The sequence below is a fragment of the Oryzias latipes genome, chromosome 2 (assembly GCF_053564925.1).
Source record: "Oryzias latipes strain Hd-rR chromosome 2, Olatipes_Hd-rR_3.1".
NCBI lineage: Eukaryota > Metazoa > Chordata > Actinopteri > Beloniformes > Adrianichthyidae > Oryzias > Oryzias latipes.
Window position 1 is genome coordinate 34,317,761 of NC_136238.1, and position 26,371 is coordinate 34,344,131.

General features: G+C 41.2%; 1 protein-coding gene and 1 non-coding gene across 3 annotated transcripts in view; both read right to left on the bottom strand.

Moving 5' to 3' along the window:
* Positions 1 to 1,232: 1,232 nt before the first annotated feature.
* Positions 1,233 to 1,305, bottom strand: trnar-ccg (transfer RNA arginine (anticodon CCG)). The gene has a single exon. It is a non-coding gene; the product is annotated as a tRNA-Arg (tRNA).
* A 1,440-nt stretch (positions 1,306 to 2,745) lies between these two features.
* LOC144987256 (uncharacterized) overlaps positions 2,746 to 26,371 on the bottom strand; it is a 37,746-nt gene continuing 14,120 nt past the window's right edge. Inside the window, exons 4-5 of one of the 2 annotated variants that reach the window (XM_078936447.1) lie at positions 18,958 to 19,380; positions 2,746 to 6,069 (exon numbers count right to left, since the gene is read on the bottom strand). In XM_078936447.1, the coding sequence (XP_078792573.1) occupies positions 5,540 to 6,069; positions 18,958 to 19,380 (953 nt within the window). In that variant the 3' untranslated portion in view covers positions 2,746 to 5,539. Of the gene's footprint in view, positions 6,070 to 12,654; positions 15,286 to 18,957; positions 19,381 to 26,371 lie in introns of those variants that run through there. The other variant, XM_078936451.1, reaches the window with a different exon arrangement.

Sequence of the window (26,371 nt, forward strand, 5' to 3'; positions counted from 1 at the left end):
GGCTCCGCCCCCAGTCTGTGACGGCTGGATGATGCTGTCCTCCACCTGCAGCTGGACCTGGATGTTCTCTAAGACCATGTGGCCTCATGGATCAGAAGGTTGAGGGTTCAAGTCCGATGATTTATTTATTTTATTTTTTTAAAGTATATTTTTCCTGAATTCTGAAAATCATAGTTTTATTTGATCATTGTTTTATTTCATAAATAATGTTATTTATTTTATTCAAAGGATCATGAATGAATGAAACTGTATTCATATAGAACTTTACATCTCCCTCAAGGTCCCAAAGGGCTTCACAATAAAAAAGAGATCTAAAATTGGAACAAATGTTTATTATTATATTATTTCTAAACTAAAACATCTAGAATATTCTGTTTTAAAATATCTAATTTTCAATTCCAAAAGTTTTCATCTACATTCCATGTTATATCATTCTCACTCCACGCATCTGCTTCTGGTCCGGCCGTTCTATTTCATTTTAGAACCCAATGTGCCCCCCCCCCACCCCCCGAGTTAAAATAATTGCCCCCCCCCTGATCTAACCTACCATTAAAGCTCCTTATTGGCTAAACACACCTGATCCAGGTAATCAGCAGCAGATGAACTCAAATGACCTCATGAGTCATTCTATCAATCAGTCTGCATCAGTCAGACTCCTGGTCTGAACATATTGCTGTGACCCGGATTTGAACCGGGGTTCCTGCGGCCACAACGCAGAGTACTGACCTCTATACGACCCCAGCCCTGAACCTGGAGGAACACAGATCTGGTCTATGCTGGTCTCTATGAACCTGATGTTGGAACTTCAGGAACAGCAGAACTGCTACGTTTGTTCTCTTCATCCACAAACAGAGAAACAGATCTTCACAGCAGGAACCACTGTGGACTTCACTGACATGCTTTGGTCCAATCAGATCAGAGATGTTTTCTCTGTTTACTTAGCATTAGCCTAAAAGTAACGTATGCAGAAACTGGATGTTTCCTTTATCGTCACCTTCTGACCACACAGAGAAAACCATAGAGATCAACCAACATGAAAGAGACAAACAAGACATGAAGCTTCAACAAGGACACTCTACCATAGCAGCTGGATTCCAGTGAGTCTGAAAGGACAACAGAGAAAGAAATGAATCCTGGATGTCAGATAATTGACTATGTTTCCTGTCAGGAAGTTCCTCTCTCCCCCCGACTGCTAAATGCCAAGTTCTCTGGAAAAGAACATTATCTAAATCCAACCATGAAGGGACTTGAACCCTCAATCTTCTGATCCGGACTCAGACGCCTTGTCCATTAGGCCACATGGTCTGGAAGAAGCCCCAGTTCCAGCTGACAGAAGTCTGGTTCTGATCCATCAGATCTCACTAGCAACAGAAGCAAAGCTTCAGGTGTTGCAGCAACAGTTTCCATGTTTGGGAGGATCTTCTGAAGAACAGCTCAGTTCCAGATCACATCATGATGTTTGATGTTTTCTTCATTCCAGGAAATCATCTGTGTCTCCTTTGATCTGTGCTGAGTCAGCACTTTGACTTCTTTTCAACTTTAGATCCATCATTTACAATCAAGGATTTATTGATAAATATTATTTATTGACAGAAAATAAAGAGTAAATGTATTTATCATCCAGCAGTGATTGTAAGTCTTTTATTTTGAAATTCCTCAAGGATGATCATCATGGTGGGATTTCTAGATCTGCATGAACTCATCCTGAATCCAAAAGACACTGGAGCATCAAAGAATCCAACCCATCTCTGCCAACATGAGGCTCTTACTTTGAAAAGTCTCAGACTTCCTGCAGGGAAACAGGCTTTCTGCTGCTGCACTGACAGATGTGCACGAGCTTGAAAGAGCTTCCTGACTGAGGAGCTGCAGACTTTCTCCTGCAGCGCAGCAGCTGACTTCAGCATCGTCATGGGAACACAGTCTGCTGCTGCTTCTGGAAACGTCTTCAAGGCTGTGGTGGGACTTGTTGGTCTGGAGGACAGATTCTCTGAGCAAATGCTGCTTCAGCTTCAAGCTTCAGCTCTTTTCTTCTGGCAGAGCTTAGAAGAAATGGAAACCTCCTTTGTTCTGACTGTTTGCTCCAAATCCCAGATTCAGGAATTCCTCCAAGAAGTTCAGCTCAGAGATCATCAGCAGAGAAAAGCCTGAAGTTCTGATGGAAAATGACAACAGAACATGATCAATATTATTGATCCACATGGAATCCAGAAGAAACTCTGAGGTGAAGACATGAAGACACAAGCTTCAGAGACATGAGGAGAAGTCAGAGTGGATTCATTCTGGACTTTCTTCTCACATCTTCTCTTCAGAACATCTTTGTCTTTGATCCTTCAAATCTTCTGAAATCTGATCATCCATGGATTGTTTTTGTGGGATCAGATCCAGAGTTGCTGAAAGTTCTGCTGCCCTCTGCTGGTCAAAGTGTCCAAACAGCAGAGGTGTTTCTCTCATTCTATCTTTCAGTCACAAACACACTGGTTATATTTTATACTATTAAACCTGTTATAAGATATATAAGGCTTTATAACGGCTGTCTTTACTGCACACAAATTGTGTTTTGTGAACAAACTCGTGAAAAAAAGTAAACAGTTCACTTCAACATTAGATATTTCTGCTCAGCAGATGGTGAACATTAGTCCAATAGAAAACAGGACAAACAGTTGTTCTAAAGTGTGATTCTGATTTTTAGATAAATGTGATATTTTTTACAGATTTTAAAAAAGAAAAATGCTTCAAGTCGTCTGCTTCGTCTACAAGTTTAAACATTTATTCTCCTTAAAAGTCATTTTATGCTTACGTCTTTGAATAAGTACATGTTTCACAGTGAATGCAGTACTTTATATCTTCCTTCATACATTTTTAGGAAAACCTTTTCCTCACTAAATGGTAGCGATGCAGTTCTACAAAGACTGTGGATCGTTCCTTAGGTGGCGATCCGATTCAATTCATGAATCTAGCTCAACGAAACACGATTCTTGCTTTTTAATAGAATATGTTTGTACAGTTACTATAGGTATGTAATTTTACAGAATGTATAAAAAAGTTTAAATTATATGTATTAAATCAGCATCATTTAGAACCAAAGATCAAAATCAACAAAAGTGATACAAACACAAAGATTTATATAGAAAGAAAGAAATGGGGTTTGTTACTTCAAACAAGTTTCCATCAACATTCTGGTTACGTTCAGCAGTAACATAAACAACAAAAACATAAACCTCATTGTTGTCGGGTTGCACGGTGGTGCAGTGGTTAGCGCTCTTGTCTCAAAGCAAGAAGGCCCTCGGTTCAAGTCCTTGTTGGAGGATCTGAAAACAGTAGAGTTTGCATGTTCTCACTGTGCATGTGTGAGTTTCCTCTGGGGACTCCAGCTTCCATTCCAAAAATGCTTCATAGATCGATTGGTTGGTCTAAATTGTCCCTAGATGTGAATGTGAGAGTGCATGGGCCCTGTGACAGACTGGATGCAGGATGTCCCCTGCCTTCATGACCCCAAAAGGGAACAAACAGCTTAGAAGATGATTCATATGAAAATATTCTCCACAGTTTTTCCATCCTCAAAGTTCTGCAATACTTTGTTTTAAATCATTGCATATTGAAGCCACTTTTCTGAGCTGCAGAATTTGCTGATTCATGGTGATTCCATTAGTTAGTGGATTTAAAAGAAAATCTGTTTTCACTCAATGGTTACTAGCTCACATGCCTTGACAAATTAAAAACTGAAGTCCCTTTTTTAATCTAAAACAATAATGAAATTATGACAAAAAAATCAAAGATATTTACAAAACATTTCTCATAATAATGTACACACTTTGACAACATAAACATTGTCTTATCAGAAAATACAACAATGGTCAACTAAATAAGTTTTGTCTAAAATAATAAAAAAACAATGGCAGGACAAAATGTAGTTAATGCCTCCTTTGAACTGAATTACTACATCAATGCTCTGTGTCATTGAGGCCACCACCTTGGGGGTAGTCACTGAAAAAGATTTAGGCAATTTTGGCAATATGGGATGGTGCAGAATACAATCAGTCCACCAGTCTGACTGAGATAATTTACACCTCCAATACCAAAGCAGTCGCTGGCAGGAAGGACACAACACACTTTGTAACCCTTGTGCTATCTTAGATGACCCCATCCTTGCATTGACGTGTTCTCCCTACCATAACAAAGGTGGATAAAGGTGAAAAGATTTCATGTAATCCACGGACACCAGTGAAAATCACAAATCATTGAAGATAAAAGGTTCAGAGCACTGTCTAGTGGGTCTAGATGACCCAACTCCCAATGGTAAAGTGTCTAGGATAGCACAAGGGTTAAACATGATCACTAAATGTTTTTGACATAAACATTTGTTAGAATGTTCTTTTCTTTCCTGGACAAAGAACATCGTTTTATTTAAACCTATACAATAAATTCACTAAATTAAACTAAGGCTTGAAATATTCCAACATTTTCCTTTTTTGTATATAAACAAAACAAGTTCTTTCTTTTAAAAACAAACAAAAAAAAAACGACCAAATGGCATTTACACAATATTTTCCCATATACTGTACAAGTTTTCTGCTCTATGTTTTTCTGTTTTTGAAGTTGAGATTTTTCTCTAAATCCTTTATATTTTCTTTTCGTTACAAAAGAAAAGCTTCTCACCTGTGTGTGTTCTAATGTATTTTACTAAATTACATTTATGACTGAGCCATTTATCAGCCATAAAAACTATCTCTCACCTGTATGAGTTTTCATGTGTGTTTTTAGAAGAGGTATTCGACTAAAACTGGCATCACATTCTTTACAAGTAAAAGGCTTTTCTCCTGTGTGAGTTCTCATGTGTGATTTGAGATGAGATATTTGACAAAAACTTTTATCACATTCTTTACAAGTAAAAGGCTTCTCTCCTGTGTGAATTCTCATGTGTTTTTTGAGACTAGATCTGTGACTAAAACTTGCATCACATTCTTTACAAGTAAAAGGCTTTTCTCCTGTGTGAGTTCGCATGTGTTTTTTGAGTTTTGATTTTTCACTAAAATCTTTATCACATTATTTACAAGAAAAAGGCTTTTCTCCTGTGTGAGTTCTCATGTGTGTTTTGAGAGTACATTTACGACTAAAACTTTTATCACATTCTTTACAAGAAAAAGGCTTCTCGCCTGTGTGAATTGTCCTGTGTTTTTTGAGATTAGATTCATAACTAAAACTTTTTTCCCAGTTTTCACAAGAAAATGTCTTCCTTTCTGTTTGAGTTCTCATGTGAAATTTCAACTGAGGCCGCCCACTAAACTTTTTACCACATTTTTTAGATGCACAATATCTTTCATCAGACCCAGTTTGGACATGACTTCTGTCCCTCCTCTTCCTCTGATCTCTGTTCTCTGGGTCTGTCTCTTCATCTGTAGTTGATGTTGATTCTTCATGTTGGTTTTCTTCTTCATCCTGACTATCAGTTACATTAAAGCTCTGCTGATTGTTTAGATCTGCTTCACTGTTCTCATCTTCCTCAAAAGTAGGAATCTCCATCAAGGTATCAGTCTCCTGCTTACCATTCTTCATGTTGGTTTCCTTCTTCATCCTGACTATCAGTTACATTAAAGCTCTGCTGATTGTTTAGATCTGCTTCACTGTTCTCATCTTCCTCAAAAGTAGGAATCTCCATCAAGGTATCAGTCTCCTGCTTCAGATCAAGCTGATCTTCATCTTGACTGATGCAGAGTTCCCTTGGTTCCTCTTTAATCTGTGGTGGTTCTGGTTCCTCTTTAATCTGTTGAAATTGTTGCTCCCCTTGTTCCTCTTCAGTTTGTGAAGGTTCTGGTTCCTCATATTCCACTCTGAAGTTCCTCTGCTGATTGTTTAGATCTGCTTCACTGTTCTCATCTTCCTCATAAGTAGGAATCTCCATCAAGGTATCAGTCTCCTGCTTCAGATCAATCTGATCTTCATCCTGACTGATGAAGACTTCCCCTGGTTCCTCTTTAGTCTGTGGATGTTCCGGTTCTTCCTGTTCCACTTTAAAGTTCCTCTGCTGGTTGCATTGATCTTCGTCTTCAGTCATCCAATGCTGGGGGAGTTCTGCAGGGATACAAACACAAGAAAAAGCCCTTTTTATACTTTTAAACGAATTTGTGTATTGGCAAACACCAATAAAAGTCAAAAACTGCTCAGTCATATATTTCACACTAGTTCAGGGGTGGGCAAAATACAGCCCGCGGGCTTAATCCGGCTTGTCCCCATATTTGGTCAGGCCCACTGAACAATATCAGAGGCCCGTGTTTTTTTTTTATCTGCCCACATGATCAAGAAGTGACATTTTATTTCCCCCTTATGCAGTCTGTGCTCCAACCTGAAACCCTCTAAAATTCCTGTCAAACATAACAGAAGACAGTCTTCTCTTTCTACGTCGCAGTTCATCTTTACCGGTTTAGTTCATTTTTTTAGAGCGATTATGCTGCGTTTTTTAAACAGCACCCTGTTCTGTGTCCTGATTGGCTGGAGACCCTGTCAATCAATCTCTTCAGTCCGTGCCGTGTCTCCTGTACAGAAACGCGGAGCTCTTCAGATATACAGAAATCTTTGATCCATCAGATCTTTGTTTTTATTCTAAGATCCTGGACTTAATTTCCATGAAAGTTTGAGACTTCAAACAAGAGACAAGGATGAAAATGTTCATGTCTGTCTGAGAAAAGTGTATTTAGTCAGTGAGGAGTTTTACTGCCATAAACTTCTGTAATCAGACTCCTTGGATTTCAGCGATCACGGTTATGTTTACAACGAAACTCTTGCAATAAAACGAGGAACTCTGTACTGGTGAAAAGGTAACGCAGATATATGATTAGCTGCAGCAGAACATGTAGCAATTTTCTTTTTCATAATTACTCAAAGAGGAACAGACGCGCAGGACACAGTGCAGCTGCGCAAATCGTGAGAAGTGACGCAGCCCTCAAAGTCTCAGCAGAATTATGACGGGAGAGGATTGACCATCAGAAAACAAGTGGAGGGAGACCAAAGATCCAAACAGTCATCGTCATAACAAAACCACTCAAAGCATCGAGAATTAGAGACCAAAAAAAAGACAAACATCCAGAACAACAGGAACACGGAGGTCCAGGACTGAGCTACCCAGAACAAGAAAACAACATGGCCATGGGGAAAAATGCACATAGCAAAATTCAGGTGGCCCAACAGAGACAAATTCTTAATTATAAAACCAAAGATTGAATTAAGGATGTGCTGCACAAACACAAGGGATGACATAGTGGCATGCATCAATATACCAGAGATCCATGGCAGAAATAATACTAAATGGTCATAGGACCACATGTCTTACTTAAACAAAGCGGAATTCTAGATTCAAAAACGAGTCGCGACCAGAGAAATGCAAAAGACCGGTGATAATGGAAGAAAATAGAACACTGAGAAAACACCAAGAAGATGCAAAACAAAGGGGAGCCCATAGGATTACACCAAGTCCACCACAGGACTTCTGAGAAATGTAGTCGAAAACATGACTGATACGACAGCCGAAAGCTAAACTGATACATAACACTTTGAGTGCCACCTAAAGCCAAAAGACGCCACTGGGAGGGATGGTGAGGCCAAACAGTGAGAACATCAGCAATATCAGGAGTATCGTTAAGATCTGACCTCAACGGTTCTGCTATCGGTACTGGAGAAGTCGCTTTTTTTGGGTCCCACAAGATATAAACATTATCTGCCATAATTAACTCTGCAAGTCAGTCAATTTTCCTTTAATTAATGATTATATTAGTTTCGCTATTCTCTCTGAAGAGGAGGGGTCTGTCTGACTATTTGTGTGCACGGGGGGCGGGGCTGTTGTTAAGACAGTACGCGGCGCGTGCGCACAGGAACGCTACCAAAGTTATAAGATGGCGGAAAGAGCTAAACGGTCCAAAATGCTGCGGCTCTCTGTGATTTTGTAAGATAACTATCATGTTCTCAGAGTGTCGTGGTGCCTTTAACACCATCAGGTAGTACCGAGCAGGCAGAAGGAAGAGAGCATCATAAGCACACTGAGGGGGCGTGTCTGCAGCTTGACAGGGGACACGTGAGCGCCCAAAAAAATAAAAAAATCCTTTCATCCCCTTAGACTAAGATCACCCATTTCCGCTTAAAACGAATTAAATTTGCGTCAGGGCGCCCCCACTGTCACCTTACTGCTACAATGACCGTATGATGCGGGAGAAAGGCGGGGGCGGAGCTTAGACTCATCCGCTTATGATTCCAGACCCGCAACAAACTAACAGCTGCTTCCTATTAAAACATAGTTGTCATCCATAAAATTAATGTAATGATTTGGGTTAAATGTATTTAAAGAAAATAAATAGAAAAGAATCTACATCAAAGTGAATTTGTTTCCATCATCCCACTCATCTTAACTCTGGTGCTTGACAGACAGAAAAGTCTATTGAAGGTTGTGAAAAATGGACAAAAGATCAAAGGGATCATCACTCTCATAAAGAATACAAATAATAAAATAAATATCCTGACAGCATTTTGAATCAATACAAGTACTGTCAAATGAACTATCATTATTTATCGGCAAAAACCTTTTTTCTAACACATCTAGTGTTGTGGCTCCCTGTGCTTTCATCTCAGTGGGAAACTGATCCAAATGGCTCTTAGAGAGGTTCAGGTTGCCGACCCCTGGTCTAGCACATCCATGTGCATTCCATGTTTTTATTGGAACATTCTCATGTATAAAGACAAATGTTTTGTTAAAAAACAATGCTGTTATATAATGACGAAATAAAACACTTTGTGTTCTTAATTTGTTATTTATTTATTTATTTGTTTATTTTTCGTTCTCACAAAGTATCGATAAGAGTACCGTTAAAATGCCGTATCGATAAGCAGTATCAATAAGAGTAGTAGTAACCTTGACAATACCCATCCCGAGTCATGAGTAAATCTTGGTGGTCTCTGATTATGCTACACGGTTCCTAGAAGCTTTTCCCGGCACACCATTACAGCTCCTGCAGTCATGAGAGCGTTAATTCAGTTTTTCTCCAGGGTAGGAATACCTGATGAAATTCTGACAGACCAGCGAACTAACTTCACCTCCCGGTTCATGAAACTTTTCCAAGAGCAGCTTGGCATCACTGCCATCAAGGTGACTGTATGTGAGAACTGTTGGCGCCTCGCTGTTCATTCATTTTGGGCATCAGCAGCCTGATTCCTTGTGATCCTTCAGGTTTTTGTTTTTGTATTTGGATGACCAGGCCATCTCCATGATTAATTCCACCGGACGCAGTGCATGGCTGGGGGAGGCCAGGGCTCGATATAGCCATTTGTCCGCTGGCCCGGTCCAGCTCGCTCGAGCAGTACGGACCACAAGACTTTATTTTTCACTTGTCCGCTCGGGCCACTAAAATATCTAACGGTTAATATATATTTTTCACCTTTTTCAATAAAGTATGTTTTGCGAAAACATGTAGATATACCTCGTCTTCATGGCTTTGAAAGTTTGAAGTCCGCCATGATTGTTTTGATCACGTGCCGCGCCGCAACAGCGAACAGTAGCCGGGGTTACATGGGCCACACTTTTGGTCGGAATGAATCATTAGGGCATGCACAGTAGTGTTAAAAAATCCCGGAAGAGGAAATGAGTCCCGTTGTAAACAAACGGCTGCCACATACATGCAGCATTTCGGTAATATACGAGACTATCTTCCAAACGTGCTTTTATTAATGTGATGAATATTATGAAGCGCCTGTTTGCTCATCGTTTTATTTTTAATCAGTGTGGTCAGTGCTTTTTGGGGGAAGAACGGAGCTGGAAGAAGGGTTAGGAGAAGGCTAACACGCGCTAACAACATTAGTCTTTTGATTGACACAAAATCCAGGACCATGCGGAGAAAGCTGTGATATGCATCTTGGCTGCACGTAAATGTCTGGGAATAACATCAGTGTTTATTTTGTTGGGACACAACTGGAAACACAAATCCTCCTGTTTGTTTCAACGGTTTCTTAGCACCAAGAGGCATTTCTGCTCTAAGCACACACCGCCCCAAAGCCAATGTGTGTGCTGGCGGTCCGTGCTCTTCTCAGACGCGGTTCTCCTAAAGCCGGCAGCCGCTAACCCAGAGCGGCGGGACAGATAGCAGTCCATCCAAGTCTCCCACATATTACATACAACAAAAAGCAACACTTAAGAAAGCACCCTCCCCTCAAACACACATTAAAAAATCCGGCTGCTCTGCTCAGACTCTGAGACATGGTTCACTCGGTCCACCAGCACCCGAACCGGAACGCAGAGCTCGGGGTCACGGGGCACGAAGAGCTCCTCTCTCGCATCTCCCTCGCCAGCGGGGCAAGAGCAGAGCGGCGCTTTTCACGGGGCCTCCGCAGAGCAGCTGGCCGGTCCCGTATGCGCTCCAAAGCTTTCTCTCAGCGAAACACCGTCTATGCGTGACGTAAACCAGAGCAGTAGTGACACACGGTCGGAATGAACCGTTTACATGCTCCACGATAAGATAAACGATTGGTATAACCCAGCTATCTCGATCGGAAAGAAATTTAGATCTGAACGAGTCTGATGGGGGCAGAGTATTCCGAACGGTGTGTTTACATGACGTGTTTTCTATCCGATACGGCATTCATTCCGATTATTTTTGCCCATGTAAACGGGGCTAATGTTCAGAGACTGAAGCCTGTCAGAGATGTGGAAGACATGGCAGGAATAGATAGGAATATGTTAGATGGAGTAATGGGTGGAATTAGTAGTATGGACACCAAGATATTTAATGAATGCATTCAAGATGAAACTGTACGCACTAAGCTTTAAGCTGAATGTCAAAGAATCAAAGGCAACTCCAAATACCTGAATCTCAGAGTCAAATACAGTATAATGTCAAACTACTTCATTTTGTTTTTCTTTACAACACTGTAAGCAGTAAGTATTTCTAGTTAGCTGAATCTTCTTTCTCTTTCGGCTTTTCCCATCAGGGGTCGCCACAGCGAATCATCCTTTTCCACCTCACTCTATCATGGACATCTTCTACCCTAACATTAGCCAACTTCATGTCCTCTGTTAAGACATCCATGTATCTTCTCTTTGGCCGTCCTCTTGCCCTCCTGCCAGGCAGCTCCATCTCCAACATCCTTCTACCAATATATCCACTATCCCTCCTCTGAACATGTCCAAACCATCTCAGTCTGGCTTCTCTGACTTTGTCGCTAACACAGGCAACATGAGCCGTCCCTCTGATGTACTCGTTCCTTATCCCGTCTAACCTGGTCACTCCTAAGGAGAACCTCAACATCTTCATCTCTGCTACCTCCATCTCAGCCTCTTGTCTCTGTCTCACTGCTACCGTCTCTAACCCATAGAGCAGAGCTGGTCTCACCACTGTCTTGTACACCTTTCCTTTGAGTCTTGCTGACACTCTTCTGTCACACAACACTCCTGACACTTTCCTCCACCCGCTCCAACCTGCCTGCACTCGCCTCTTCACCTCCTTTCCACACTCCCCATCACACTGAACTGTTGACCCCAAGTACTTAAACTCCTGCACCTTCTTCACCTCAGCCCCCTGTAACCTAACGCTTCTACCTTGATCCCTCTCGTTCAGACACATGTATTCTGTCTTACTATGACTGACCTTCATGCCTCTTCTTTCCAGAGCAAACCTCCACCTCTCTAGGTGTTCCTCCACCTGCTCTCTACTCTCACTGCAAATTACAATGTCATCCGCAAACATCATTGTCCAGGGAGATTCCTGTCTTACCTCGTCTGTCAGCCTGTCCATCAGCATAGCAAACAAAAAAGGACTCAAAGCTGATCCTTGGTGTAGTCCCACCTCCACCTTGAACTCCTCTGTCTGACCTACAGCACATCTCACCACCGTCATACTTCTCTCATACATGTCCTGAACTACTCTGACATACTTCTCTGCCACTCCAGACGACCTCATACAGTACCACAGCTCCTCCCTCGGCACCCTGTCATACGCCTTCTCTAAATCTACGAACACACAATGCAGCTCCTTCTGACCTTCTCTGTACTTTTCCATCAACATTCTCAAAGCAAAAATGGCATCAGTGGTGCTCTTACGGGGCATGAAACCATACTGCTGCTCACAAATCTCCACCTTCTTCCTAAGCCTGGCTTCCACTACTCTTTCCCACAGCTTCATTGTGTGGCTCATCAACTTGATTCCTCTATAGTTGCTGCAGTTCTGCGTGTCACCCTTGTTCTTAAAGATCGGAACCAGAACGCTTCTCCTCCATTCCTCAGGCATCTTCTCACTCTCTAGAATCCTATTGAACAACCTCGTTAGAAATTCCACTGCTGTCTCTCCTGGGCACTTCCATACCTCCACAGGTATGTCATCAGGACCAACGGCCTTTCCGCTCTTCATCCTTTTCAGAGCCTTCCTAACCTCATCCTTTCCAATCTTTGCTACTTCCTGCTCCACAACAACCACATCTTCCTCCCTTCTTTCCCTGTCATTTTCCACGTTCATCAGCTCCTTAAAATACTCCTTCCATCTTTTCTGTACACTCTCCTGGGTTGTTAGCACCTTTCCATCTCTGTCCTTAATCACCCTTATCTGTTGCACGTCCTTCCCATCTCTGTCTCTCTGTCTGGCTAGTCTGTACAAGTCCTTTTCTCCTTCCTTTGTGTCTAACCTGTGAAGGAATTTATATTTTTTGGTAAATTCATTAGGGTTTGCAGTCTTAAATTTTATTACATTGAAGATAAGTCATTTGCTGAAGTGTGTGCTTTAACATCCTTAAAACCTTGAAGAAGCTTCTTTAAGTTGCATATGTGAGGGGTTTCAGGAATGCAGCTCCAACCTCCAACCCCCTTCAGGAGAAAACAGTCTTTGATCTTCTAAGACCATCTGGAAGCCTTAACTGTAGATCTGACATGGACCAGAATTAAATTGTCTCCAGGATTCAATTTAAATCATGGGAAACCCTGGAGGTGTCAACTCACATGAGAAGGACAAAGAGTTGGGACTGATTGCCTGCGGAGAAGGATCCGGGCGACGGTGCTGGACCCCCACGGGGACACAGTTGGTGGTCGGACAGATGTCCGTCTTTGAAATAACCCCCCTGGACGTTTGAAGCAGGAAGCTAGGACCAAATGCTGTAATTCCAAATATGGAATGATGGAGGTGGGCAGGCTCCCTGCCAGCCAATCTCTAGCGACCAGAGGCGGAGATTCAGCGGCCATCTTGCTCCCGGGGGAGGATGTTCTGACCACATGCTTAAAAGTCTGAACTCAAGGAATTTTCCTGTGTCTCCAGACAAGCTGCATGTGAATTCGGAATGTAACCTCTTGCGTATTGCAGGCCTTGATTTTGGACACCCAGATCGATCTGTTTTTACTCTGTTTTTAGAAATATTGTTAGGGAATAAATTTGTTAAACTTAATCCGGCCGAATCCCGTGGTTTTCTTCTTCTCGACTTTATTGAACATGCAACAAGGAAAGTAATCTCAAAGCGACAGATTATATTTTCCAACACCTGTCATATAGCTCATCGTAAGCTTTCTGTTTGGCCTTTGCCACCTCTCTCTTCACTCTACGCTGCGCTTCCTTGTACTCCTGTCTACCTTCCTCAGTCCTTTCTGCATCCCACTTCCTTTTAGCCAACCTCTTCCTCTGGACGCATTCCTGTACTTCCTCATTCCACCACCAAGTGTCTTTACCGTCTTTCCTCTTTCCAGATGACACACCTAGCACCTTCCTACCTGTTTCCCTGATAACCTCTGCTGTAGTTTCCCAGTCATCTGGAAGCTCATCTTGACCACCCAGGACCTGTCTCAACTTCTGCCTAAATTCCTCACAAGTTTCTTCATTCTGTAGCTTCCACCACTTAGTCTTCTGTTTTCCCTCTCTTCTTCTTCCTGACCTCCAGAGTCATCTTACACACCACCATGCGGTGCTGTCTGGCTACACTCTCTCCTACCACCACTTTGCAGTCATTAACCTCTCTCAAATGACCTCGTCTACATAGGATGTAGTCCACCTGAGTACTCCTACCTCCACTTCTGTATGTCACTCTATGTTCCTCTCTCTTCTGGAAGTAAGTGTTGACTACAGCCATTTCCATCCTCTTCGCAAAGTCCACCACCATCTGTCCCTCCAGATTCCTTTCCTTCACACCAAACCTGCCCATCACCTCCTCATCACCTCTGTTGCCCTCACCAACATGTCCATTAAAGTCTGCTCCAATAACAACTCTCTCACCTCTGGGGATACTCTCGATGACCTCATCCAACTCACTCCAGAATCTCTCCTTCACTTCTAACTCACAGCCAACCTGTGGCGCATACCCACTGACTACATTCACCATCACCCCTTCAATTTCTAACTTTAGGCTCATCATCCTGTCTGAGACTCTTTTCACCTCTAGAACACTGTTTACAAACTCCCCCTTCAGAATCAATCCTACCCCGTTTCTCTTCCTATCAACACCATGATAGAACAGTTTGTATCCTCCTCCAATACTACGTGCCTTGCTGCCCTTCCACCTTGTCTCCTGCACACACAGTACATCTACCTTCCTTCTCTCCATCATGTCTGCCAGCTCTCTGCCTTTCCCTGTCATTGTGCCAACGTTAAGAGTCCCTATTCTCAAACCTATGTTCCTGCCTTTTCCCTTCTCTCTCTGGCCACGGACCCTTCTGCCTCCCCTCTTTCTTCGACCAACAGTAGTCAAATTTCCACCGACACCCTGTAGGTTAACAGCATCGGTGGCGGTCGTTGTTAACCCGGGCCTCGACCGATCCGGTATGTGTAAAGTGTTGTGGATGATTCGCATGGTTATTTTGGCAATTTTTACGCCGGATGCCCTTCCTGACGCAACCCTCTCTATTTATTGGGACCGGCACAGAGGCACAGAGGCAACTGGCTTGCAACCCCTGTGACGTTGTAAATAAAAAAGGAGAGAAAATGAACAGGATTACCAGCACTGTAAAACACAATGATCATATATCAATAGGCTGAAAGATCCTATTTCACCTCAGTTAAAAAAGTAATTACAGAAAAATATAAGCAACCTTTCTCCTCTTGGCTTCATCATGCGGTAGCATAGTGGCTCGTTAGCTTGCTAACTCGTCCAACTTGTGGTTAGCTTATTAAAAAAACTGAAAAACAATCTTCAACTCACCAGGGTATCTCTTTAAACACAACTCTGTTTGAAAATCTTTAGATTCCTCCTTCAGTGTCGATTCGTGCCAAGTTACTATTTCTGTATGTGTTCCAGAAACACACTGATCTCCTCTCATCTCTCCGTGTCGTCGCAGATGGAAAAAAGCTGGAGAAATATGGAGTGATATTTTTGCCCCCATGTTGCACACAAAACTTTCTAAGTTGCAAGTGAAAATATTAAATATTTGCTTTTTGATCATTTTTATTTTGCTTTACTTTTTTTTGCTTTCAAAAACGTTTTTATTTTGCGTTTGCAAAATGCATGTTTTTGGATGTGTTGTGTCAAATCTCACTTTTGTCCTATCTTTGATTTTGCTGAGTTAAGTTTCATTTTAGTATTCAGTTTTTCAGATTAGTTTGTCAACATATCCAGGATATCCAGAGATCTTTTAGCGGTAACGATGTCCCCAGCAGTAGAAAAAAAACTCTCTCACTCGGGACAGAGGTTGCAGAAATGGAGATACCTCTTTGCCAATTTTGCAATATGCTTCTAGCTGATCTCGTTGGTTCTTCCCAATTCAAGAGGGTTAGCATCAAGAGGGATGCATCCTGTTGCTCTGTATTTGGTAAGCTTTACCTACATCTCCTCCAAAATAGCAGACTTATTTTCCACTAGCATCTGAAAGGCTTTGCCAAACAGTTCAGTCATTACTAATTACAGACAATCTGGTGATGCCGTTTTAAGTGCATTAGCAGATTAGATGTTTTACAGCGGCATGCGCGATCTTCGTGAAACACTAGCTGCATTTACATGGGCAAAAGTAATCGGAAAGAAAGCCTGATCAGAAAGAAAACATCATGTAAAGATGCCGTTCGGAATACTCTGCCCCGATCAGACTTGTTTGGATCAACATTTCTTTCCGAACGAGATAGGTGGGTTATACCGATTGTTTATCCGATCGTGGAGCATGTAAACAGTTCATTCCGATCGTGTGTCACTACTGCTCTAGGTTACGTCATGCATAGGCGATGTTTTGCTGAGAGAAAGCTTTGGAGCTCATAAGGGACCAACCTGCTGCTCTGCGGAGGCCCCGTGAAAAGCGCTGCTCCGCTCTCGCCCCACTGCCTCTCTCCTCTCTTACACCCTTCACGAGGGGGAGTTTTTCACGTTTTGTTATTTGTGGGAGAATTCAGACTGCGAGCCGTCCTGCCGCTCTGGTTTAGCGGCTGCAGGACTCAGGAACTGTGTCTGAGCAGAGCTCACACACAGCGGCTTTGGGGCGGTGTGTGTGAACTTTTCAGAGCAGTAATGTCGCTCAGTCCTTAGAAACTGTTCAAACAATCACATGGATTTGTGTTTCCAGTTGTGTCCCGACAAAATAAAGGATGATGTTATTCCCAGACATTTACGTGCAGCTAAGATGCGTGTTTATAGCCTTTCCTAACCCTTCTTCCAGCTCCGTTCTTCCACAAAAAAGCACTGACCACATGGATTAAAAATGAAAACGATGAGCGAACAGGCGCTTCATAATATTCATTACATTAATAAAAAGCATGTTTGGAAGATCGTCTCGTATATTACCGAGCTGCTGCATAAATGTCTGTGGCAGCTGTTTGTTTACAACGGGACCCATGTCTTCCGGGATTTTTTTACACTACTGCGCATGCCCAAATGATTCATTCCGACCGGAAGTGTGAACCATGGGAACGTTTGTTCTAATCGGAAAAAGGTTTTCTATGACCATGTGCACGGGTGAATTTTAACCCGACCATTGATCCGATCAAGATATTTTGCCCATGTAACCGCGGCTAGTGTCGGTACATGGTGTTTGACTTATCCAACTGTCTTTTCCCTTCATGGATGCTCACAACAAATCAAAAGTGTTCCCACACAGGAGAGCGTAAGGAGATGGGTGGGTCCTCAAGTTCTGGTCTCGCGTCTGCGTTAGCCATAGTGCTATAGTTGACATGCTAACTGTCCGTCACCTAATGGCGTCTCTGCGAAAACTCGCGTTTAACATTAGTTCCGTCTTGGCGCAAAGTTATTAGATTGGGAGGAAGAAAAACAAAAAAACAAATAAAATTTAAAAACCAAAACGGTACAAAGGTGAACCAAACCAAAAGTGCCATACCGAAACGGTTTGGTACAACGACGTGTACCATTACACCCCTATTACTTGACCTAACAAAGTATATAGTGCAGTCACTACTTTGGGTTTAAATGTTTATTAAATGTTCACTGATCACATTAAGTGTTAGAATTAAAGATGTATAAAAAAACATTTAAACCATAATGAAGACATTCAAGAATTAGCTCTAATGACTCAAAAAAAACAACTCATTTCTATTTGCAGGTACATCTAAAACAATTCATTTTGTGAAAAAGTTGTACACATTTTGTCAGCAGTAAAACTCTTTGTATAATATCATCACACAAAGATTCAAATGTATTGATCCATTACTTTTTTTGCTTTTGATGTAAAGTTGAAAACCTAAAAAGAATTCCTAGAAAGTAAGAATATCATATTATAACAATAAATTAGTAGAAAACTTCATTTCTACACAGTAAATACTCACTTGTGCCTCCCTCTAATGAAGTTACTTCATCAATATGGTATGGAAGCCATCAAATTTTTCCCTCCTGTAAAATAAAGTCTTTGACTGTGGTGCAGAGGTTGAGGTGTCGACCTCTTATCAGAAAAGTTTAGAATTTAGAGTTTACACTAACTCCTTTATTACATTGTTTGTAAAGAGAAAGTCTTGTGAGTTCTCATGTGTGTTTTGAGATTAGATAGTCGACGAAAACCTTTATCACATTCTTTACAAGAAAAAGGCTTTTCTCCTGTGTGAGTTCTCATGTGTGATATGAGACCAGAACCATCACTAAAACTTTTTTTACATTCATGACAAGAAAAAGGCTTTTCTCCTGTGTGAATTCTCATGTGTGTTTTGAGATTAGATATGCGACTAAAACTTTTATCACATTCTTCACAACAAAAAGGCTTTTCTCCTGTGTGAATTCTCATGTGTGCGTTGAGTGTAGACACATCGCGAAATCTTTCTTTACATTCTTTACATGAAAAAGGCTTTTCTCCTGTATGAGTTCTCATGTGTTTGTTGAGAGAAGATGTTTGATTAAAACTCTTACTACATTCTTTACAAAAAAAAGGCTTTTCTCCTGTATGAATTCTCATGTGTGTTTTGAGATTAGATATTTGATGAAAACTCTTACTACATTCTTTACAAGAAAAAGGCTTTTCTCCTGTATGAATTCTCATGTGTGTTTTGAGATCAGCTTTATGACTAAAACTTGAATCACATTCTTTACAAGAAAAAGGCTTTTCTCCAGCGTGAATTATCATGTGTGATTTGAGACTAGATATTTGATTAAAACCTTTTTTACATTCTTTACAAGTAAAAGGCTTTTCTCCTGTGTGAGTTCTCATGTGTGTTTTGAGAGTAGATATTTGACTAAAACTTTTTTTACATTCTTTACAAGTAAAAGGCTTTTCTCCTGTGTGAGTTCTCATGTGTATGTTGAGGCTAGATCTTTGACTAAAGCTTTTCTCACAGTCTTTACAAGAAAATCGCTTATCTTCTGCATGGATTCTTGTGTGAATTCTGAACAGGGATATGTTACAAAAGCTTTTACCACATTCTTTACAGATATAACATTTTTCATCAGACCCAGTTTCCATGTAGTCAGACGGGTTAGTAATTATTGTTGAGTTTTTACCAGACCTGATAGACGAAAGTCTCTCTTCTTTTGGAGATTTTTTACGTTTCTTACCCAAACTTGGCTTCTTGAAATTTTTTCTTACATCAGGGTCACACTGACCTGCTGACATGTGAGACCTGTCCACACTTTGGACATGACTTCTGTCTCTTTTCTTCCTCTGATCTCTGTTCTGTGGGTCTGTCTCTTCATCTGTAGTTGATGTTGATTCTTCATATTGGTTTCCTTCTTCATCCTGACTATCAGTTACATTAAACTTCTGCTGATTGTTTAGATCTGCTTCACTGTTCTCATCTTCCTCATAAGTAGGAATCTCCATCAAGGTATCAGTCTCCTGCTTCAGATCAATCTCATCTTCATCCTGACTGATGCAAAGTTCCCCTGGTTCCTCTTTCATCTGTGGAGGTTCTGGTTCCTCCTGTTCCTCTTTGGTTTGTGGACATTCCGGTTCTTCCTGTTCCACTCTGAAGTTCCTCTGCTGGATGCAGAGATCTTCCTTTTCAGTCATCAAACACTGGGGGAAGCCTGCAGAAATACAAGTAGAGGCCCATTTATATGTTATGGTGACTTTATGCATTTTTAAGTACCAACACAATTTTAAATGGAATCATTCAGAATATGCACAATAAAAAAACTTTTAATGTTTTAAAATAAGTTTCTTGTTTTCTTTAGCACAACAGTATAAAACTGTCCTCTACACCTCCCCCTATAAGGAGAGCTGTTTCAGTCAATAACTTGTAGTCTGAACCAGTTAAAGATAAAAAATTTTGATTGATTGATTTTTGATTTATGTCAAGCACTATAGTCAAAGCAATAAAGAATTTATACATTACAGTAATGTTGAAATCCATAGTTTAAAAAGACAAAAAATAAAACAAAACAAAAAAGTCAATTAAATCACATTTGCTTAATTAAATACAGTGATTTTATTTGTTTTTTTAAGGAAATTAAATTGCAGATAAGTAATTCATAAATGGTACAAACAGGTCTTTAATGTTATAAAACTGTATACTTAAATCATGCTGAGATAAATAGGACAGATTTACTAGAAAGTGGACGGTGAGATTGACAGAAAATGTACTTTTAACCTGATTCTGTCTCCAATTATTTTGATATGAAATTATAAAAAGCAAAACAGTCTGAAAACAAATATAATGTTTTAGATTCTTGTCATTTTTGACAGTAAAGATGCAGGCATCTATAGTAAATGTTTGACACAGTCTCTGAGGGTTATTTCAGCCCAACACCAGCTGTGTTATGTTAGGAATATGCTGCTAATAAAGTAACATTCACATGTCTGTTATTGTATTTATTTTATTTAGAAATCACCTCCAGGACCGAGGTCTGGGGCCCCATCAGTCGGGGTCAGAAACTTGTCTGTGGTGGTGTTAGTGGGTGTGTTTATGTGTGCGTGTTAGCCTGGAGGTGATGCTGGCAGCGCAGACGGTAAAAATGTGTCAAAATGGACGAGCTTCAAGATTTGATGTGAGAACTTGTAAAATAGAATGTGGCAAACCAAAAGTCTGCATCTGTGTGTGAAAATCTTCTGCTGTGAAGTTTGACAAATAAAATTACAACTGACAAATTACCATTTGCATGTGTTCATTAGAGTTACAACCTCAAATCAGTGATTTAAACTGCTTGAATCTGCTGCTGTGAATCACAGCACACTACAACTGATTGAACTACAAATACATTTCAAGAGGAAAAAAAAAGATGTTTTTTTCCTGACTTTTAATGAAAAGTGATCTCTTGAGGTGTAAATGGAGACACGTCAGAAAGATGGCTGCCAAGAGACCGTTGTCAACAAAGTACAATATCTGAGGAAAGACCATTCTGTAAAAATCAATCATCTCTCAAAAATGAATAAATTTCTACATTTATATGGTACTGAAGACTCGTCAGCATATTCATGCTACAATCAATATTTTGTGAAAAAAGTCACTATTTTATTGTATATATTTTTATCAAATTTTAATAGAGAAATGACTTATAACAAAGATGCTCAATAGCTCTGAAGATACTGAAGCTATTTTCACCAAACTGTCTGTACTGACTAATCATGACCCTGTTGTCCTACTACAACAAAGATTACTGTATGTCAATCAATTACTTTTTTTCTTCAAAATTCTTAATAGCTGTAAAAGATACCGTGGCTTACAATGTAATGTTCTGATATAATTTTTTTTGTCAATAGCCGCAGTTTCATGGGCAAAATATCTTGCTCGGATCAACGGTCGGATTTAAATTGAACTGTGTTCATGGGCCCAGAAAAACTTTTTCCGATTAGAACAAACGTACACATGGTCACACTTTAGGTCAGAATAAATCATTTGCGCATCCCCAGTAGTGTTGAAAATACCGGAAGAGGAAATGAGTCCCGGTGTAAACAAACTGCCACACAGTAGATAGCTGGCAGCTCTTTAATTTACAAAATTATCTTCAAAACATCCTCTACTATTGTTATGGTTTATGAATTATGAAGCACCTGTTAGATTAACATTTTATTTTTAATCCGTGTGGTCAGTATGTTTTTTGTGGTGGAACGGAGTTAGAAGTCAGGGTTATGAGTGAGTGGGCTAACATGCGCTAACAACATTAGCCTTGTTTAAAAAACATAAAATCCATTTGGGAAATGCAAAAATCTGCATCTTGGCTGCACGTAAATATGTGGGAATAACAGCACCCTGCCCGCAAACACAGAGCTATCACTCCGGCTGCTCTGCTCAGAGACACAGTTCGGTCGCGCGGAGCAGCCGGTCGGTCCTGTATGTGCTCCAAGGCTGGAGCACCGCACTGTCTATGCGTGATGTAAACCAGAGCAGTAGTGACACAGGATCGCAATGAACTGTTTACATGAAACACGATCGGATCAACAATCAGCATAACCCACCTATCTCCATCGGAAAGAAAATTGATCCGAACTAATCTGATCGGGGCCAAATATTCCGAACGGCGTGTTTACATGACGTGTTTTTCTTCCGATCAGGCCTTCTTTCCGATTACTTTTGTCTAAAGTAATCGGATAACCTTTTACTGAGGCATCTGATTGGTCAGTTTAGAACTTGAAAAACTGTCAATAAAAAAAAATATTATCCTCCTGAGAACCGAGGAAAAAAAGTGTCTTACAATTTCTGTTTTTTTGTGATTTCCTATCCATTTGGGCCTAAATAAACACCTTACAATTTCAATTTTTAAAAAAATGTTTTTTATTTTAATTTCCCAACACGTCCACTGTAGAGGACAACAGGACGATATTTCTGTGAAAATAGAAGTCAATTTGGAAAATCAGAAAAAGGAGCAGATTAAATCTTTAGAGTGATATTTACCCAAAAAACATTAAATTTTGTTCTAAAACAATAAAATTCTGCATCACTCTTTTGTTACTTGTTGGACCATCTGCTACAGAGGAAGATCGACCGGTAAATTGAGAGCTTTGTTTTTCGGCTCAGCTCTCTCTTCACCACAACGGACCGGAACAGCAACCGCATAACTACGGACGCTGCTCCGATCCGCCTGTCAATCTACTCATGGAGAAGACTCCAAGATATTTAAACTTCTCCACCTGGGGCAGGGACACTCTACCCACCAAGATATGGCAAACTACCTTTCTTTGGTCGAGAACCATGGCCTCAGATTTAGCAGTGCTGACCCTCATCCCGGCCACTTCACACTCTACCACAAACCTCTCCAATGCATGCTGGAGGTCCCGGCTTAATGAAGCCAACAGGACAACATCATCTGCAAAGAGCAGAGAGATGAAACTGTGGTCCCCAAACCAGACCCCCTCCGGCCCCTGCCTGTGCCCTAGAAATTCTGTCCATAAAAACTATGAACAGAACCGGTGATAAAGGGCAGACCTGCTGGACTCCAACATGTACCGGGAACAGGTTTGACTTACTGCTGGCTATGCGAACCAAGCTCTTGCTCCGGTCATGCAGAGACCGGACAGCCCTCAACAAGGCTCCCCGGACCCCATACTCCTATAGCACCCTCCACAGGACACGGGGGACGCGGTCGAACGCCTTCTCCAAATCAACAAAACACATCTGGACTGAATGAGCGAACTCCCGCATTCCCTCCAGCACCCTAGAGAGGGTGTAGAGCTGTTATACTGCTCCACGACCAGGAAGGAAACCAAACTGTTGTTCCTGGATCTGAGGTTCGACTATCGGGCCGACTGTCTTCTCCAGTACTGCGCATTTAGACTTTCCTAGAGAGGCTGAGGAGTGTGATTCCCCGGTAGTTGGAACAAAACTAGATCGAAAACAGATCCTCAAAAATGTTATCAATGTACTGTGAAAAGTACGAGATTGAACTCCGGTATTCACAAACTTTGGCGTCATCTTGATAGGCAGGGCGCCCTGGTAGCACAGGTGTAAACCTGTTATGATGGACGTTTAAAAAACACAAAAAAATCAAGTTATTTAAAAAAATAACAGTTATTTCTTCCTGAATCTCATCCTTTTTATCATCTGAAAGCTCCAAATCTAAATCTCTCTCAACTATCTGGTATAGAATCCTCTCTGCTTCACTTTCTCATCCAAAAATCATGTGCAGCCATTAAATACATTAAAATGGTCCTCTACAGTGGACATTCATTAAATGCCTGCATTTTTAAAACTGAAAACATGAAACTTTTTTCAGATCTAAAAATATTGTTCCTAACATGTTTATGACCAAGAATATATATAATTATCATGGTAAATATAAGGAATAGATACAGAATATTTGACTTGCCTTTCACCTTTCCATAAAATTAGGCCATCTTTGTAGAGGTAAAACTTTAAGTTCCCAGCATGCAAACTCATCACATGACACATCAATGGAAAGCCCAGGATGTCCTCTACAGAGAAGAATAGGATTTGGAAAGGTATCTCTTAATTCCTTAAAAATATACAGATAAACAAAATGTCCATTATAGAGGACATAAGTGAATGGGCCGGGTCTCAGGAGGTTATGAAAAAAACTAAGATTAGCAACAAGATATTAGGAAAAATGTTTCACAGCAAGAATGGTAATTCTGTCTATTTAGAATGACTGAGTAACAGCTGCCTATTTTTCTATAGAGGTCTATTGGAGTTTGGTGACAGCAGCTACTTGGAACAGGAAGTACAGGTAGCTGCTGTCGTACATTACACAAGTAATGTATGTTGTGGCAGCATTTATATAGGTTAGTAGTAGCAACACTGAGTGAATGGACCCCATAGGGGGCAAAAAAGTTATTGTGAGAAGAAATTATCATTTTTTCCCCAACTCTAGAATACAAACAGACGACAGATCAAAGTGCTACCTTTTGTCCCCCTCCCCCCGCGTTCCACTGTCTTTCCCTCTGTGTGTCCCAGGTTGTTGACCCTTGATATGTATTGTAGTGTTATGAAGTTGTGTGGTCAACATTTCTTTAGATTGCTCAGGAAGGTTTTCCTTAGGGCTGTGACGATAACCGCATCACCGCACTTTTTTAACGCACTTTTTCTTTTACTTTTTGCATATGGTGCGTGATTTGAACTATAATAAACACATTAAACGCATTCATCTTTGCTGATAATTTCCTTTTTCTGCTAGTCCTGTGTTCAGACTTTCCTCCTTTCTTTCAGACTGTTGTCTCCTTTTCTCCCACCGCCCGCGCGCTCTCACTGTCTGCCTCTGCGCTGCTCGTGACACGCGGCTCCCTTTACAGTTACACAAACAGGCGCGCGCTTTCAGAAGCACACATCCTTATTCTAAAACAGAAGTTTCCGTTTCGCAAGGAAATACAACAAATTTACTGCTTTCTAATTATTCATTTCCATTGTATTCATTTCCATTACAAGCTGCGTGCGTTCTTAAGTGCGTGACACGGCCGCCCACGGAAGGATTTTGTGTTGGGGGGGGGGGGGGGGGGTATAACTGTCCTCCTTCACTCCGTAACACCAAACATGAACGTGCGCTGTTAGATTTCCATGAATATCACTACATGTTTTCTTTGGGAACTATTTTTGTGTTTTTGCGGTGTTGAAAAATTCGACACCGTCACAGCCCTAGTTTTCTTACTGGTTTTATGTGTTAAATTAGAGACTCTAGACTAGGGTTGGGCGATGTCCCTTAAATTGGCCGTTGACGATGTTTGCTGTCAACCATCGGGATGGACGATGATATCGTCGTGGGGGGGAGGGGGGCTATTTTTAATTTTTCGGTCTTATATAATTGCTATTCGTTATTTTACTTTATTACTTTATTTATTTTATTTCCCAACTAATGACTCATCCACGATTATCCAGTATAAACTGAGGGAAGTGACTTTAACAAAAAAAGTAACAAACAAACTAGAAAAGAAATGGTCGGCTCCCGCACTTAACTAGTCAAGTGGACCGGCGGAGCGCGGACTTACAGCTTTGTGTTTGAGTGGAAGGGGGGGGTGCTTTGTTCCATGAGCGGTTTGTGGGAGATTTACGAACTGCGATCCGTTCCGCAAATCTAGGGGAACGGGCTACCGAACTCAGAACCGGGTCTAAAAGTGTGTCTGAGCAGAGGATCGTGAGCACACACACAGCGCTTTGGGGCGGTGTAAGCTTCAAAGCAGAAAGGCCGCTCAGTCCTTAGAAATCGTTCAAACAATAATCACGTGGATTTGTGTTTCGAGTCGTGTCCCGACTAAATAAAGGCTGATGTTATTCCCACATGTTTACATGCAGCCAAGATGCAGATTGCAGCGCCACCCAAAGCTAATGTTGTTAGCCCGTGTTAGCATACTGCTAATTCTGGCTTCTTTCCGGCTATGTTTTTCAACAGAAAAACAAAGAGCAATGACCGCACGGAATAAAAATAAAACGATGAGCGAAAAGGCGTTTCATATTAATCGTAAAATTATTAAAAGCACGTTTAAAAGATCGTCTTGTATATTACCGAGCTGACATATAAATGTAGAAAAGCCGCTCGGAAATAGCCGCTCGGCGGAACTGATATCCGCTTCCGATTTTTCAAACCCTACTGCGCATGTGCGTATGATTTATTTCGACCGAAAGTGTGACCCATGTGAACGTTTGTTATATTCTGAAAACATTTTTCTGGAACCATGTACACGGTTGGATTCTAATCCGACAATTGGTCCGGTCAAGATATTTTTCAGATGTAACCGCGGCTTATGGTGTCCACTCGCAGCGTGGCGGGGCGTGGCATCACGATGGTGTCTCTCCATCGGGATGTCAGTCACCCATCACAATGGACGAAGGTATCGTCCATCGGCACAACCCTACTCTAGACTTGATGTTGGCTTCTTGTATTTTTTTCTTGATTGTTGAAGATAAAAAAAATTAAAGCTACAAGTAGCATTTAGCGGGCCCGAGCACGTGGGCACGCCTGGCACGGGCGACCGCCCTGCGAGCAACGCCCTGCTTAATCCGTTTCATGTCGTTCTTCCTTCTGCATTCTGGAGCTGCAAGCTACTGTTAACATGACAGCAGTCAGTAGGTGGAGGTGGGGGGGGCTGTAATCTGTTGGCTTTAAGGACAGAGACTTTTGCATATAGCATGAAAAA